Source organism: Equus quagga, chromosome 15 (assembly GCF_021613505.1).
Source record: "Equus quagga isolate Etosha38 chromosome 15, UCLA_HA_Equagga_1.0, whole genome shotgun sequence".
In the NCBI taxonomy this organism is placed as follows: domain Eukaryota; kingdom Metazoa; phylum Chordata; class Mammalia; order Perissodactyla; family Equidae; genus Equus; species Equus quagga.
Window position 1 is genome coordinate 71,916,311 of NC_060281.1, and position 18,555 is coordinate 71,934,865.

The 18,555-nt window shown below is 37.6% G+C and overlaps 1 protein-coding gene across 2 annotated transcripts in view; it reads left to right on the forward strand.

The window, feature by feature from the left end:
* The window catches only part of ATP2A2 (ATPase sarcoplasmic/endoplasmic reticulum Ca2+ transporting 2), a 58,715-nt gene that overhangs the window by 13,712 nt on the left and 26,448 nt on the right, over positions 1-18,555 (forward strand). For both annotated transcript variants that reach the window (XM_046640118.1, XM_046640119.1), the window contains exon 6: positions 17,890-17,970. In XM_046640118.1, coding sequence (XP_046496074.1) covers positions 17,890-17,970 — 81 coding nt within the window. The remainder of the gene's footprint in view (positions 1-17,889; positions 17,971-18,555) is intronic.

Below are 18,555 nucleotides of genomic sequence, written 5' to 3' on the forward strand. Positions count from 1 at the left end.
TTTGAATTATTGTGCCTATTTTGGTACATTGTAGAACACTAATGCTGGTGAAATAATGAACTTAATCTTGATTTGACAGTTAGTTGTAGTGAGCAGTTTGTTAGAATACTAGTTAATGACTATGTAGTTTTTCCTGTTTCAGTTCTTGGCGCAAATGTTGTCATCCTTGTAACTGTCAAACTAAGTTGTTGAAGGGTAATTTTGTGCATCTAAATCTGCTTAAAAATACTTTTACGTAACACTGAGCCAGGGGTCTTAGCCTGGGCTCTTTGGATGGGCTTCAAAGAGTTTGTAAATCCACTGCAAGGCCAGAGCTCTCCACAGATCTCCAAGGGGTCTGTATTTTCATTGCTCTAGATCAGTGCCATGTTTCAGGCCGCCCCAAATGTCTCTGCAACCGGTCAGAACAGTCTAGTCTTTTTGCTGGCGAGTCGTTACATTGGGCAATTCAAATCAGCATGGTTTTTCTTTTTCACACCCTCCTAAGCTCAGCATACTTTTTACTTGTTTTCTTTTTGTGAATTGTTTTACACTGACTTGTGGGGAAAGTATGCTTTGTCTTTATTGTCTTACTCATTTTAATGGTGAGAATTCAGAGCGCTTCTCTTGGCCTATCCCCTACAGTGTTGACCTCTGATAGGAAATTGCCTTGTTATAGGTATTCTCTCATCCATAATTTTTGTTATTATTCGTCCAGAAAAAGAATGTTGTTGCCTGTATATCCACATGTTTATTACTTAGGACTGCAAACTGTGTGTAATTGACCCAATAGCTTATTTAATAGTGTTAACAAAAGTACAACTCTCAATGAAGTATTTTGGCCATTTGATTTTTTTTTAACTTATTTTGACATAATTTCAGACTTAAAAGTTGCAAAAAATTGTGAGAGTTCTCATATAGCCTTTACCCAGATTCTCCAAATGTTAACATTTTATCACATGTGCATTATCCCCTTTAAGTCTGTATCTGTACATTCACACATTTTTGTCTGAACTATTTGAGGTTAAGTTGCAGGCATAGTGCCACTTTACTCCTAAATACTTGAGTGTTTATTTTATAAAATCAAGGGCATTCTCTTAATATAACTCCAGTATAATTATCAAAATCAAGAAATTGATACAATACTGTTATCTAATATACAGACCTTATTCATATTTTACCATTTGTCACAATGGATTTTTATAGCAAAATATGAGTTAGAAAGGGAATTCTGGGGGCCAGCCCCGTGGCTGAGTGGTTAAGTTCTCGCACTCTGCTGTGGTGGCCCAGGGTTTCACTGGTTCGAATCCTGGGCGCAGACATGGCACCGCTCATCAGGCCACACTGAGGCGGCGTCCCACTTGCCACAACTAGAAGGACCCACAACTAAAAATACACAACTGTGTACCGGGGGGCTTTGGGAGAAAAAGGAAAAATAAATCTTTTAAAAAGAAGAATGAGAGAAAAATTTTGAGTTTATAAAGAGTGGTTCTTAAGCTGGGGTGCACATCAGAATTATCTGGGGGCACTCTTTAAAAAGTTTTCACCAGGTCTCAACCCAAAATCTTAACTCTGAATCTCCCTTGGGCATGGAATTGTGGTCATGTATAGTTTGAAAAGGGAGCTTCAGATTTAGATGCAAAGCATGAGTTTTGATCACCGAATGTATATGGGAATGCTTAGGAGTAGGATGTAGAATCAGAGATACTGGTGGGATTTCAAGTGGAGGTGAGTGATGGTGGTGCTGGTAACTGAGGAAGGAAACATCACAGGAAGATAGCTTGTCTGTCCACAAATACATACATGGTAGGTGTGGTTGCAGATAATGTTGCCTAAATATGTGTACAAGATCCTGTTGGACTTTGCATGTTTTCTATTTCCAGCTTAATCTGGTGGTATACTCTTCAGCTTCTCAAATTAAGAATTTTTATGCTAGTTAGGCTGTTTCAATGTATTGAGTCTGTTTGAAAACCTTGAGAAATTACCCCCAAAGTGTTGATCCTTAGTTTGCATCAGTAGATGGCAGTGGTAAACAGTGTCGGAGGAAACTAGTCTTTATCCTGAAGGCATCTTCCCTCTGGGAGAAATAAACTAACGCCAGCTTCTCCTCAGTGCTAGTAGTTTTGATTTCTCTTTTCCTCTGAATCTTGGATCTCCCCAGAAGTCACTCTAACCACCTACATAACTAGAGAAACTTGAGAGTCATCTTGATTCTTCCCTCTCTCATTGTCTAAGACCAGTTGATTCTGTCTCCAAAACACACCCAAATTTGTGAACTTCTGTTTCCGCAGTCCCCACACAAGTTCCACCATCACCTCAACACGCACTGTCATTGTGTTCTAACTAGGCTGTGGCTTCTTTTGTCGTCATCTTCCAGTCTGTTCTCTGCACAGCAGCTAGAGTGGTTTCCTCAAAGTCATGTTGTTAGTCACCTGCTAAAAACCTACAGTGGCTTTCCCATTACACCTGAAATATAAAAAAGACCTTGAGTAGTGTAGCTCCTGCTTGCTTCTGTGATTTCATCATATGCCACTCCCTGTGCTCTAGCCATACAGCCCTCTTTTCGGTTTTCAATACTGCCAAACTTTCCTGCCCTTTTTTAGGATGTTAGGCAAATTTTATATAATTTGTTAATTTGCCCAGTACATAGATCTCACAGTGGCAATGTTTGGTTATAACCCTGATCTGATTTTTCTTGCCCACTGTGAAATTCTGTTCCCTGTATGTAGTGTTTTGTACATTGCATTTGATAGTTTAGGAAGGACAAATAACGATTGATTGATAGTGTATGTGACCTAAGATTTCCAGTCTTCTGGAGTATCCCTTTCTTATTTTATTTGTTTATATTGTGGTAAAATACACATAATATAAAGTTTACCATTTTAACCACTTAAGTGTACAGTTCCATGACATTAGTACATTCACATTGTTGTGCAACCGTCCTCACCATCCGTCTCCAGACTTTTTCATCTTCTCATACTGAAACTGTCCCCATTAAACGGTAACTTCCTTTACCCACTTCCTCCAGCTCCTAGCAACCGTTCCCTTTCTTTTAATGTTCAAAAAACAGTGACTTTAATATTAAAATAGGAGTTTAAATCCCTCATCTTAGGTAAATATACTTATTACTAATAGTAACTATTCTAAGCAATATGCACATTTAAACTTGTTCCAGCTTCACCTGTTCTGAATCCTTTGTGGGGAGTACTAACAGGTCTGATAGTTAACACTTTTTGCTCTAACTCTTCCCCCGTTGTATCCAAATTGCTAAAAGCATATGCAGTACTTGGACACTGGGTTCTTGTATACTATTTCTTCTTGAATTTTGACCATTTCAAGGGATGCAGAACAGAGGTGATTAACTAGTTTTAGGTAGATGGGAACATTTTATTAAATACTGTTGTCATACCACTAGGCAGTGAGCACCTTAAGGGCGGAACTATGTCATGCTGACCGTTGTAATCTTGCTGAGCATGTAACAAGCTCTCAGTGAATAATAAGTGAAACTTGAAATCAAAAGTATGGGGTTAGGTTCAGCTAATGTAGACATGCTTATTATGCAACTTCTGTGCAGAACAGATAATTTGAAGTCTATATGCATGTGTTTGATAATAGCTAAACTTAAGAGTGTGTGCCAGATACTGTGGTAAACTTGCAAGTGCTTGGTTTTTAACCGTCAACCACTCTAGATATTGTGTACTGTTATTCACATTTTACAATTGAGGAAACAGTCTTTGTGATTTATTGCTTCTGTCTTCAACTGCAGGTAATTTGCTAGAGATGACAGGATATTCAGCAAATGTATAGATAGTATGTGTATCAGTCATTGCAATTTGTCGGAGGCCCAGGTCACAATTTTTTTTAAACGGTTTTATTGAGATATAATTCACATGCCATAACATTCACTCTTTTCAAGTGTATGATTAAGTAATTTTTAGTATATTCAGAGTTGTTCGATCATCATCACTATCTAATTTCAGAACCTTTTCATCCTCTAAAAAGGAAAGCCCATGCTCATTAACAATCACTTTCCCTGTCCCCCTTCTCCCAGTCCCTGGCAACCACAATTTACTTTGTTTTTATGGATTTACCTACTCTGGACATTGCATATAAATGGAATCATACAATATATGGCCTTTTGAGACTGGCTTCTTTGACTTAGCATACTGTTTTCAGGATTCATCCATGTAGTAGCATGTATCATATTTCATTCATATATATGTATGTATATATATATATATAATGTGTTTCATTTCTTTTTATGACTGAATAATCCATTATTTGGATGTACCATATTTTGTTTATCCTTTCATCGGTTCATCAACATTTAGGTGGTTTCCCCTTTCTGGCTGTTACAGATAGTGCTACTGTGAACATTGGTGTACAGGTTTTTGTGTGACTATATGCTTTCACTCTCAAGTATATACTTAGGCATGGAATTGCTGGGACTTATGGTGACTCTATGTTTAACATTTTGAGGAACTTCCAAACTATTTTCCAAAGTGGTTGTATCATTTTTCATTCCCACTAGCAACAGATGTATGTTCCAATTTCTTGACATTCTTGTGAATACTCGTTATTGTCTTCTTTTATTTTAGCCATGAAGTAGTATCTCATTGTGATTTTGATCTGCACTTCCTTCATTTCCTAATGATGTTGAGCATCTTTTTATGTACTTACTTTCTATTAGTATGTCATCTTTTGAGAAATGTCTATTCACATTCTTTGTCTATTTTAATTGGGCTGTTTGTCTTTTTATTGTTGAGTTGTAAGAGTTCTTGATGTATCCTGGCTATCAGATATGATTTGGAAAAAATTTTTCCCATTCTGAAGGTTTTCTTTTTACTTTTTTTTTTTCTTTCCTCTCCAAAGTCCCAGTGCATGGTTGTATATCCTAGTTGTAAGTCCTTCTAGTTCTTCTGTGTGAGCTGATCCCACAGCACGGCATCAGACAGATGGGTGGGTGGTATGGTTCCATACCTGGGAAATGAACCTGGGCTGCCAAAGCAGTGAGAGTGCTGAAATTTAACCACTGGGCTATCAGGGCTGGCTCTCTTTTTACTTTCTTGATGGTGTCCTTTGTGGCATAAAGGTTTTTAATTTTGATAAAGTCCCATTTGTCTGTTTTTTCCTTTTGTTGCTTACACTTTTGCTGTCACATCTAAGAAAATCTTGCCTTAATCTAAGGTCACAAAGATTTTGTGTATGGTGTGAGGTGGGGGTCCAGCTTCATTCTTTTGCATTTGGATATCCAGTTGTCTCAGCACCATTTGTTGAAGAGACTTCTCCATTCTGTTGATCTGGCATCCTTGTCAAAAATCAATTAACTACATTTTCCACTACAAATTAACTTGTTCCATTGAGATCTGTATGTCTTTCCTTATGCCAGTACCACACTGTCTTGATTACTGTAGCTTTGTAGTAAGTTTTGATATCAAGTTTGAGTCTTCCAGCCTTGCTGTTCTTCTAGATTATTTCGGGTATTCTGAGTCCTTTGCATTTTATATAAATCTTAAGATTAGCTTGTTAATTACTACAAAAAAGGCTGTTGGATTTTGATAAGAATTATATTGATTCTATAGATCAGCTTGGGGAATAGCTATCATAACGATAATTAAATCTTCTGATCCATGACCACAGGGTGCCCTTCCATTTATTTAGGTCTTTCATTTCTTTTAACACTGTTGTTTTGAATGTACAAGTCCTGTAATACTTTTTAAGTTTATTCGTAAGTATTTACTGTTTGTTTGTTTTGGGGGTAAGCTGTTTGTAATAGGAATTGTTTTCTTAATTTTGTTTTCAGATTGTTATTTGCTAGTGTATAGAAATACAATTCATTTTTGTGTGTTGGCCTCATACCTTGCAATCTTGCCAGACTCTTATTAATTCTAATAGTTTTGCAGGGGTTCCTTGAGGTTTCCTATATATAAGATCATGTCATCTGCAAACATGTTTTTATATCTTTCCAATCTAGGTGCCTTTTCTTTTTCTTGTCTAATTGCCTTGGCTAGAATCTCCACTAGAATGTTGAATAGAAGTGGCAAGAGCAGACATTCTTTTCCTTATTCTAAGGGAAAAGCATTTAGTTTTGACCACAAAGAATGATGTTAGCCATAGGTTTTCTAGATGCCCTTTATCATGTTAAGGCTTGATAATTTTAATTTTTAGGTTGTCAATATAGTCTTATTTGGTTATTTTGGTGACTTTTCATGGTGGTTGTATATTTATATTCAAATTAGAAATGATAGTTTTGCAGGATTACTAGGAACAGTGGGTCATTGAATTGGGTAAGATGTAATCCTATGGCATTTACAGTGAATTATATACAACATTGAGGAAAAACATATTGTGACTGCTTGACCTGGGCCCAATAGATAAGTGTTTATTTCATTAAGACTTTAAAGACTATACATGTTGAAGCTTTTTAAATTCAACTTTTATTAGGTTTGGTAATCTAATTGACCGTATAATTTGCTACTTAGCCCAGTAATTCAGTTCTGTGAAACTATAGAAATGAACTTCAATTCTAAATGTAGATCTACGATGTTTCTTGTGAGTCAGAATCTTAACTCTCTACATAGCCTGAAGGGATAAATGGCATGAATTGGGCTTTTAGACATGGTAACTTTTATACTTCTATTTAAATTATGAAATTGAGTGTGAAGGGTTCTTCCTGATGAATTGGAAAACTGGAGAATATTAGGAACCATTTTGAAGATGAATGCAAGTATGGAGTTGCTATTTTGATACTTGCAAAAGGAAAGAGACCTGGGGCTGGCCCCGTGGCCAAGTGGTTAAGTTCGCGCGCTCCGCTGCAGGCGGCCCAGTGTTTCGTTAGTTCGAATCCTGGGCGCGGACATGGCACTGCTCATCAGACCACGCTGAGGCAGCGTCCCACATGCCACAACTAGAAGAACCCACAACGAAGAATACACAACTATGTACTGGGGGGCTTTGGGGAGAAAAAGGAAAAAATAAAATCTTTTAAAAAAAAAAAAAAGGAAAGGAAAGAGACCTTTTTTCGTCATTGTTTGGAGGTAAGGATCATCTCCTAACTTCAGGTGATAAAAGTTGTTTTTGCTAGCTTTTGGAAGACATCTGATAGGATTAGTCCACTGGACTTTCTAAAGGCTAGACTGAACTGGGTGGTTTTTTTGGGAAGAGATGTGTGGGGAGTTGTTAAGGAAATTAAATTTTAGATGTTGCTATATCAGCTAATAACCTTTCTAGGAAGATATTGTGTAAGCATGCATAGCTAATGCTTATGTAAACCCTAGAAGTATCTACAATACAAGAGTCAAAATTGATTTGGCAAGTAAAAATAGGAGATAGTTACCCACATGTTCATCTTCTGAAGCTACAGTAATTTTGTATAATCTTAATGCCAGAAAATACTTCTCTGGATGGGTGGAAACCAAAAGAAGTAAAATCACATCCTCTTTTATGAGGAAAGAACATCAATGTTTTTAAGCTTCCCGTATTATCTGCTAATATTATCAAAGTGAATCAAGCTATGATAGTCACAAAAGTCTTAACTTTAGAATTTTAGGGGTTTCACTATATGCCCGGGGAGCAGGGGGTGTTATTTACTGACTTCTTGAGGTCACTGTTTTCAAGATTGTTTAAAACAAACTTCATGTAACTTGGTAACCTGGAGTTGACGAATAGCACAAGGACATAAATATCCTCAGCTGACTTCTGTCCTGTAGTATACTCTGGAGCAAATCATATTTTAAGATTATGTAAGTGATAAACATGACACAATCTTAACATAAAATTGGATTTGCTTCAGTTCCTAAAGAAATTGATTTTGTATTTCCTAAAGTGAAGAGTAAATGTTCAGCAGTAGTGTAAGTAATTTTGAGATTTATTCAATAAAAAAAACTGATTCTTAAACTTGGTAACTAAGGGAAGGAAAGTTTCATGTTTGATAGTCCACTTGAAGTAATGAAGTTTAGTAACATGTATGAAGTGGCATTTCCAAGCAGTCAGGGAAAAGGAAAGACAAAGCTGTAAATAGAAAGATGACTGATTCATGTAAGAACTTGGATTATTGTCCTAATTCTGCATGACACTGGACAGAGTAAATTAACCTCTGTAGAACTGGGTAATTGGAGCAGACTCTTTTGGAGCTCTCTGGCTCTAGAAGGTGTCTGATTAGATAATGTGGGCACATCATCTGTTTGCCTGGGCCATGAGTCTGGGTGGACTTCTTTTGCTTCTGGAAGAAAAAATTGGAGCAGCCTGACTGAATAGTCAGCAAACACTTAATCCATACCTGCCGAGCTCCCTAACACAAATATCAGAGAAGTCAGTTCTAGGCTGTAGAGCAGAGAGCTTGGCAAACTTTTTTTTTTTTGTACAGGCCCACCTAATAAATGTTTTGGGCTTTGTGGGCCCTAAACTGTCTCTGTAGAAAAATCTCTTTTTGTTTTTGTTTTTAAAACAAGCCTTTTAAAAAATGTAAAACTCTTTCTTGGTTCAAGGGCTGTTTTTAAAACAAACAAAAGCAAACCTTTAGATTTGGCCTGCTGCTTAGAGCAGTGTTTCTCTGACTTTATAAGCATGGGAGTTTTGTTGAAGTGCAGGTTTTGATTCTGTAGGTCTGGAGTGGGACCTGATTATTCTGCATTTCTGCTAAGCTCCCAGGTGGACCACACTTTGAGAAGCAAAGCCCTGGAGCAGTAGTTCTTAATCATTTCTAGATCACAATCCCTTGAGAATTAATGGAATCTATGGACTCTCTCCCCAAAAACACACATTTGAAATCTTTTGTGTAATTTCAGGGGTTTATTTGCCCTTTTCTCCAGAAATCCACCTCAGGATTCTAGCTGTTTGGTTTTTAAAAATGAAGTAGTACACCATATGATCCAGCAATTCCACTTCGGGGTATGTATCTGAAGGAAACAAGATCATGATCCTGAAGAGAGATCTGCACACCCATGTTCCTTGCAGCATTATTTCCAACAGGCGAGACATAGTCACAGCTTAAGAGTCTGTTGGTGGATGATGGATAAAGAAAATGTGGTGTGTATATATGTAGTGTAATAATATTCAGCCATTAAAAAAAAGGAAATCCTGCCATTTGTGACAAAATGGATGGACCTTGAGGGTAATTATGCTAAGTGGAATAAGTCAGACAGAGGAAGACAAGTACTGTGTGATCTCATGCATATGTAGAATTTAAAAGAACCCAAACTCATAGAAACAGATCAGGTTGGTGGTTGCCAGGGACCGGGGAGTGGGGGAATTGGGTGAAGGTGGCCAGAAGGTATAGAATTCCAGTTATAAGACAAATATGTTCTGAGTGTGTAATGTACAGCATGATGATTATAGTTAAAGTATAATTAAGTAAAATACTGTCTGGTTAAGCAATTTATGTAGTATTGCTGGAACACTGTTAGAGTAAACAGTTTTCACCTGTTCCTAAAATGATAAACATGGATCAAAGAAGTAGAAGCAAAGATGTATGACTAAGTGAGGTGGTGAGTAGGTTTGTTCTCCTTTGCTGTTTCCTCCATATGGAGTTGTTTCACAGTGAGAAGGATGAGAGAACAGGGCTAGTTAGAAATGTAAATCTGAGCCCATCTGTATCCAGATAACAATAGAAATCATTATTTTAGTTCTTGTAAGTTATAGCTCTGTTTTACAGAGATCTAAGTTCTTAATCTTAAGAACTTGGATATAAAAGGAAGAGCAAATAATCTAAAACAGAAATCAGTGAGACCTAGAGCCCTTCATTTGTCACTGTCAGGGTAGCTAAGGCATTAAGAACCATGAGAAATGAGGAACTCAACAACATCTCCCCAACCATCAGAGCATGATGGACCAGTTGCTCTTGAAGCCTGACCTGAATTTCATGGGGCTGGCGTTTCCTAATTTCTTGCAATCACCTCCTCCCCACTCCCCATGACTCAGTGATAGTCACAGTACCAGTAAGTGTCCAACCTTTCCATCGTGATTAAGATTTTGGAAAAGTTAAACCACGTGGTATAGGGAACAGTTTCCTGAGTGTGACACAAAACCACCGAGATCACCAGATTTGATTATGTAAAAATATAAAACAGCTTTTATTTTGAAGATGATAAAAGAATTTTGAAAAATACAGTGCTCAATGTTACCAGTGCTCAGAAAAATACAAGACTGAGGAAGTATGGGGAAATGGCAGGAATATAAATTTGGTGGAGGTATACATTTGTAGGGAAATTGTGCTTCTGTGAATCTATCCTCCAGAAGTAATCTAAGTGCACAAAGCTGATATAATCATATAACATCATAATAGGAAAAATTAGAAACACCAGATGGCCATGAAAATAGTGACTGATTTAGTTTGGAGTATGGCTATAAAACACTGTGACCTTGAGCAAGTTTGCTTTCTGTGCCTCATTTTCCTCATCTGTAAGCTGGGGATGAAGATGATCACACCTTCCTTAGAACTGTGAAGATTAAGAGTTAGAAACCTTGGGCCAGCCCCGTGGCCCAGTGGTTAAGTTCACGCGCTCTACTTCAGCGGCCCAGGGTTTCGGCAGTTTGAATCCTGGGCACAGACCTAGCACTGCTCATCAGGCCATGCTGAGGCAGCATCCCACATGCCACAACCATAGAAGGACCCACAACTAAAATATACAATGCTGTACTTGGGGGACTTTAGGGAGAAGAAGAAAAAATTTTTAAACTCCTAATAAAAAAAGAGAGCGAGAAACCCATAAAGTCCTTACTGCAGTGCTTGCTGTAGAATAAGCATTTTCCAAATTTACGTGGACATTATTACTGTGTAGCCATTCAAATAAGTATATAATAATATAAAGTGAGGTTTGTGATTTTTATTTCAGTGAAGTTTTAGTTAAGTGTTATCCATAGAGAAAGGTCTAGAAGATAAATACTGTTAACAGCTTGATGTATATTTTGTGGGTGAGGAGCACGAGAGATGTCTTCACCTTTTAAAAGCATGCTTTACTTTTGTAATAAAGAGAAAACTATATTGGTGGGTATACCAGATATCGTACACTTTAACCTTGCCTGGTGATGGGCTGCCTCTGCAGCATCTAATGAGTGGTTATCTTCTACCTCTAGTAACTGGAAACTTGCCTGCTTAGGACCAGCTATGCCATTTTTAGTGAGTTTTATTATAAAATGTTCTTCATAAGGAGCTAATATATATTTATCTGTTCTGTATGTTTTTTCGCTTTGGAGCCACAGAGAAGTTTGATTCCTCTTCCTTTGATGGCTTGTTAAGTAGTTGAAGGTAAATTCATCACCATTTTAGAACTAGAGGGGAACTTACCTAAAATGCAGAGTTTGCAACTTATCCAAGAGCATGTGGCAGTTTGTGGTAGAAACAGGAGGCTTGAGTGTTAACAGCGTGGTGTAGCCTAAAAAAAATTTTTTTTTTAAGGGACCCTCTCTCCCCGCCCCCAGAGATCGACACCTGGGCTAACAACCGTTGCCAATCTTTTTTTTTTTTTCTGCTTTATCTCCCCCAACCCCCCCGGTACATAGTTGTATATCTTAGTTGCAGGTCCTTCTAGTTGTGGGATGTGGGACGCCACCTCAGCGTGGCCTGACGAGCGGTCCCATGTCCTCACCCAGGATCCAAACCCTGGGCCGCCACAGCAGAGTGCGCGAACTTAACCACTTGGCCACGGAGCCGGCCCCAGACCCTCTTTTTTAAATTAACTTATTTTTTCTTCTTCTCCCCAAAGCTTCCTGGTACTTAGTTGCAATTCTAATTGTAGGTCCTTCTGGTTGTGCTATGTGGGATGCCGCCTCAGCGTGGCTTTATGAGTGGTACCATGTCCACACCCAGGATCTGACCCAATGAAACCCCCAGGCTGCCAAAGTGGAGTGCACGAACTTAACCACTCGGCCATGGGGCCAGCCCCTAAAATTTTTACTTCCATGTTAGTCTTAGCTCTGATGGCTTTCTTTGGTGCCCAGAGTTGAATTCAGTTATGTGAATGGGGTCTGTTTGATATTCTAGACAAGTTGTCTTGTGCTCTTACAGCCTAAGGACATTTCTTTGGCAGTCTTAATTGCCCTACCAGCTAAAACCCCTGAGTCTTTGTCACACATGCCCTTTTCCACCTAATCCTCTATTAGCATTCATGTTTTTTGGTTTTCATCTAAATGTATATAAACTACAATCACGGTACAGCCCAATGAAGTCTGAGATCTCTTTGGATCCTGTTTTTTTTATTGTTTCTAGCCTTGTGATATTCTTCAACTGGATAATTACCATCTCTGATGATTGTTGATTAAAGGAATAATGTGTTACAAGTACTTCATTCATTGATAGATATTTTGACACCCATTGTGTGCCAGCACATAGGAACTAGGAAATTGGTGGTGACTGAGTGACTCTCTTCCTTCATGGAGCTTTTGGTCTAGTGGGCAAGATACATCAAACACCGTAGTATGATGAGTGTTAGGAAAAGAAAAGGACAGCTCTGTGGGCACATCGTAAGGGATAAGAACCTAATCTGAGAGTTCACAGAAAGCGTTGCTATTTGGGGGATGGGGGAAGGAGAGAAGAATGCATGTAAAGACTCAAAGGATTTTGAGGAACTGAAGACCATTGTGTTTGAAGTTTAGAGGGAGAAGAGAGTGGTAAGAAGTAAGCAGCAGTTGAGTCGTGGAGGGTGTTACAAACCGTGGTTAAGATACTAAACTTTATCTCAAGTCTAGTAGGAAGAAGCTGTTGAAAGGTTTGAAACAAGAGAATATCACATTTGCATTTTTTTTTAATTGGAGCGATGTTGGTTTATAACATTATATAAAGTTCAGGTGTATACATCATCGTATCTCTTGACTTCTATATACACTACATTGTGTTCACCACCCAAAGTGTAGATTCCATCACATTTGCAGTTTTAAAAGATGGGTCTCGTCATAGATAATACTCCCAAAAAAACAGATTGGAAGCAAACAGTGTACTGTTTGTAGTGTTCCTTCCCTGCTCACCCTGAGGCCTGGAAATAATTTTAAGTAGGGCTTCTCAAGTGAAGAATTTCATTCATTCTGCCTGACTACAAAATTTATGACTGAAATTGGAAACGTAGTGAAAATGTTTGAGTCATAGTTAAATGTTTAAGTAATGTAGGTTAATTAATTCTATTATGGCTTGCTTTTTCCAGGAGCCATTTAAACTCAAAAACAATAGTGGTATTTAAGAGGTCATTTCTGATCTTGTATATAGTTTCTCTTAGAAAAGTTAAATAACTGGTGGAATTTGCCAGAGTAAGTTAGGTTTTTTTCTTTTTTACATATAACCAATTCATAATAAGGCTTTTTCTGAGTAATGCTGATTTTAACCATCGCTATTTATTTTTGACATAATGATGTAAACGATGTTTAAGTATCATGGCTTATAAACTCTCCTTCCTGGATTTTAAGGTAAAGAAAGCTTGTGTTCAGTTCAATGTGGTAAAGTAATAATTGCCTTTAACTGACTTTTACTTGCATTTTCGGTAATCTAACATGAAGTATACATTGTGGATTTTGTTCAGAGTGGAAATCTCTATTTTCATAGCATGTTAAAAAGCTACAGACTTAAGGAGCCAAGAGCTGAATTTGAAAAGTGTCAGATGTTGAACAAATGGAAGGTAGTTTAGAAGAGTTTATTCTTTTATTACACCACCTGAACCCAAGAGACAGAGAAAAAAAATTTCGAAGGAAAAAATTGCAGAGCATCCCTTTGGCAAGAGTAAGAATTTTCGACTACCACTTGCCCTAAAGGCATTGACATACCCCATCAGGGAAATAGTACTGGGTGTGCTCATCAGAAGAGTGCCTAGTCCTCAGGCACAAAACCCTGTCTGAAATTCACAGAAGCCTGCAGACAAAAGAAAATGGTCTTAGTTTGAAAAGTATTCATTGAATCTTTACTTTCATACATCTTTTACTTCATTAGAGAACCTGCTTCCTAATAGATTCAATCCTAAATCAACTCTAACAAACAAAAAGCACAGTCACACAGCAAGATTCCTTTTACTTCCTAGCTTTAGTTTCCTGTCTAAAATGAGGACGTGGGTTGGTCGAGATAATGTATGTGTCTTTCTAGCTAAGAGAATGCTAGAATATGGCAGGTTTTTAAGACCAGTTTGGATTTATGCTTTTTTAGTACCTTTCCACAGAGTTCAGTTTTGTGTTTTTTGTTTTTTGTTTTTTTTTTTTTTAAGATTGGCACCTGAGCTAACAACTGTCGCCAATCTTCTTCTTTTTTTTCTTCCCCAAATCCCCCGGTACACAGTTGTATATTTTAGTTGTGGGTCCTTCTGGTTGTGGCATGTGGGACACTGCCTGAGCATGGCCTGACGAGCAGTGCCACGTCCATGCCCAGGATCTGAACCGGCGAAACCCTGGGCCGCTGAAGTGGAGTGCACAAAGTCAACCACTCGGCCATGGGGCCGGCCCCAAGAGTTCAGTTTCTAATGGAAGAAAATTAAATGTAAAACTTGGGGGGAAGTAAATGTAAAACGTTCAGGGACTGAGGGTCATCTTGGCCTGAAGTTGGCATACTTGGCACATGAGAAACAGCACATAGTAAAGGCTGTTGTAAACAAGCCCTTCACGGGATCTATGACCCTAGTTATTATGCTTGTGTTTTTTTCTTGTATTAATTTTTTAGTGTGTTTGGAGAACTTTTTAAAATATGGACCCTCACCCGAAATGTATTGAACCAGACTCTTGGAAGAGCATGTCCTGAGATTCTGTAAAGGGCCCCAGATCATCTTTTTTTTAATTCCTAAATGTTTAATTTCCTCCCAATTAAAATAGCTGTTGTAAGATGAAAGAAAAGTTAAGGAGAACTTGAGGTCGATTTTTAAGGGCTTCTCAGGTCATTTGTTCCACTACATTTGACACTGGAGTTATTCTTGAATATTTGGCCAATAATTAAACGTATATCAATCTAATTTTTCTACAGCACAGAGACAGCCTTCATATTTTTAAAATAGACGGTTAGGGGAAAAGTAGCTGGTTTCTTTATTATGCTAGTATAAATGTAATTTTTAATGCTGCATATATGTAATATTGATCCTGCCTTAAACTAATAGCTAATATGTTTACTGTGTTAGCCAGGAAAGAAATTTAACCTTGGTATTTATTGCCTCAAAAATACATTTTCCATCCATTTTACATTCTGTGAGCTTTCACTGAAACACAGCAAAATAAATGTCAGGATACTGCTTGTGGGTCCTCTTGTAGTTTGTCCTCAATTTGAGTATTAGATTTGCTGGCCTTAAATATGGCAGGTATATGAAAGTATGAGCTAGGGCTTATATAGGAAATTGTTTAAGTAGAAAAAGGGATTCAACTTTCAGTATAAAATGAAATTTCTGCTTTTAGATTGTTGGTGTATGTTCACCTAGCTGTTACAATGCAGAAGTGTGACAGTGCTTTATAGATTGTGGGGATCTCTGTCCCACATTAGACAGATGTCTTCTGCTCCTATAGAATCATGGACATAAGTTGCCTCAGACATCAAAGGAACATTGTCAAGTAAGTTTTCCATTTAGGGTCATATACTTGTCATTGAACTTGTATTCTTTTCATGTTTAAGGTCATGTTGAATCAAATTAATTATGACAACCAGAAATAATACAGTAAAAATAATTTCCAGTTGATTGTAAATTTTCATCTTGATGGGGCATTTTTAGCTGTTGAGGGTCACTAAAGTTTAGGATATGGTTACTTTATTGTAAGTACGAGCAGAATTATATTAAAGTGAAAGGTTCTAGTTTATTCAGTTTGATTATTGCTATTTGTTGCATAAGCATTTCCAGCAGGAGTTTCATCTTAACTTAATCCGTCCCTGCAGTCAAAGGCAAGGATGATCTTTGCCTCTTGAGATTATATATTGACAGTCTCTTTCTGTGCTGCCTCGTGGACCACATTTCCTACTTAGACCATAGGCTTGTTTCATGAACTAGAGTTCAAAAAGTAAACCATACTCTCCTTGAATTTAAAAGCTCTGAAATGCAGAAAACTCAGAACTAAGTTAAAGGTTTAACAAGTGAAATAAATCTGCTTCTTGGACAGGATGGCTATTTTGCCAGTTTATATATAACCAGTGACAGTTAGAATGGAATTATGGAAAATGAAGATTTGACTTAAAAATACCATATGCAATTCTAGGGGAGACTGTACTAATTTGTTACAATTTTTAGCTGTCCTTGTGTAAGACTTCCAAAACTACCTTAGTTCCTTTTCAGAAAGTCAAGGAAAGCTATTGTACACTTATTTTTAATGTCGAGTTGCTTTGGCACTGATGTGTGCTCATGTAACAGTATTTGAACACCTGCAAGTGTGCTGGACACTGTTCTCAAAGTGCACGTAAAGCAATGGATTTATCTCTTCCTGGGTCTGCGTTGTGGCATTTGCTTTATACTCATCAAGGAAAGGGGCTGAGACATGGGCCTTTAAGAGCTATTCAAGGAACTCTTTGGCACAGAAAAGAAGACTCAGTTGACTTGAAGATCTTCTAGAGGTTATGCAAAAGATTTATTCATTTATTTGATAGTTCAGATTTCAAAAGGTAACAAAGGGTACAAGGTTAAAAGTCTCCCTCCACCTGTGCCCACCTACCTAGTGTTACCAGTTTGTTATACCTTCCCAGAGGCATTTCCTTAGACCAGTGGAAGCTCCATACACTTGATGCCTCACTCTTGTGTTTTCTTCACTTAATACACAGTATATCTTAGAAATTGTCACTTTAGTATGAATAGAGTTGTCTCATCTTTCTACTATTAATTTAAAAAAACTGTGCGGGACTAACCATATATTGTGTGAGTATATCTGTAGAATAAATTCCTCGTAGTGGAATTTGTGGGGTAAGAGATTGTGCGTTGCAGTTTAGATATATACTGCCAAATTGCCCTCCAGAGATTTTGTAACAGTCTTTTCTTACTCAGCAATGTATGCAGGGTGGTCACAAAGCCTGGAAGCACAGTTGAATTATAAGTACTAAATGGACTGTTAATGTTACATGATATGTTTAGTGACGTTACACACATTCAGTTTGCCCTTGTTAGCAGTGCACTAACATAGAATTTTCATTACTCTGCTCAGGCAACTTGCCTATGAGTGATTTATGCCTCTGGCTTGGTTTTGGGTTTTTTTTTTCTTATTAAAACTAAAATTTCCAGGGGCTGGCTCTGTGGCCAAGGGGTTAAGTTTGCGCGCTCCGCTTTGGTGGCCCAGGGTTTCACTGGTTCAGATCCTGGGCATGGACATGGCACTGCTCTTGAGCCATGCCGAGGTGGCATCCCACATGCCATAACTAGAAGGACCCACAACTGAAAATATACAGCTATATACCTGGGGGCTTTGGGGAGAAAAAGGAAAAATGAAATCTTTAAAAAAAAGAACCCTAAAATTTTCAGATCTTATAGTCACCCTGTATAAGAGTCCCTGTTTCTATACATTGGTGCATTTTCTCAACTCTGGTTTGTCAATTTGAGAGTTTAAAAGTGGTGTCTCCATGTAGTTTTATTTTGCATCCCTCTTATGAGTGAGATTAGTTGAACATCTTTTTAAAGAGCCATTTGCTTCCTACTCATGATACTTAGCTTTTCTTTTGGAATAAACCATGGCATATATATCTCAGTCCCCTTCACTATCCCCTCTGTGTGTGTGTGTGTGTGTGTGTGTAAATAACGTATACTTAGAGGTTTCCTCAAGCATCACTCTCTTTCTTCTTATGTAATTCAAATCTTGTATCTATCCAGCAAGAATTTTTATGACTCTGAGGATAAGTTATCTTGCTTATTCTAACAGATTTTTATGTATTTGTGCTGTATACGGGGTATTTATTTTCTTTAAAAATTGTGTTTTATTTGGAGACAGATTCATCTCTTCAAAACATGATTGCAAAAGTCCCTTATTTTAGCTGCCTTTTTTCTCTCCAATTAGTTGGTGACAAAGTTCCTGCTGATATAAGATTAACTTCCATCAAATCTACTACTCTAAGAGTTGACCAGTCAATTCTCACAGGTAAATATTATGTATTGGAAGGTCATTGAGTTTCTTAAGCCTCTCTCACAGCCCATGCTAATAGAGTCGACTCTTGCACTGTCCCTTTGTAGTATCCCATCTTAATCCTCTTCAAGATAGTTATTTTTTAGTGCTTTATCAGTTAGGCTTTTTGCTAACGTATGGAGTTTAAAGGCATGATTTAAAAGCAAAACGAACTTGGCTTTCGTCTCATAGGGCTTCTATCTTTTAATTTTATCAAAAATTAGTTTTTACCAAAAATCACCATTATGTTTTTACTTTTTTTTAAAAGGTTACACAAATTCCTTCATTAGCAGAGGTAATTATCTTTAGGTCAAAGTATTGTGTCTCTGTTTTGTGGAAACTTCTTTTCCCAGGCAAGGAAAAATGACTCCAGAGCTGTAATTTTTTTTCACTGAGGGAATGCTAATCTCACATCTAACAGACTTTGCAATAATCAAATGTACAGTTAACCAAAGTTAGCAAGTCCAAAAATGGTGAATGTTTTACTACCTAAAGTTTGCACTCTTAGATTTGGGATTGTTTGGAATATTTTCATATTTCTATTTGATAAAGGCACAGTCT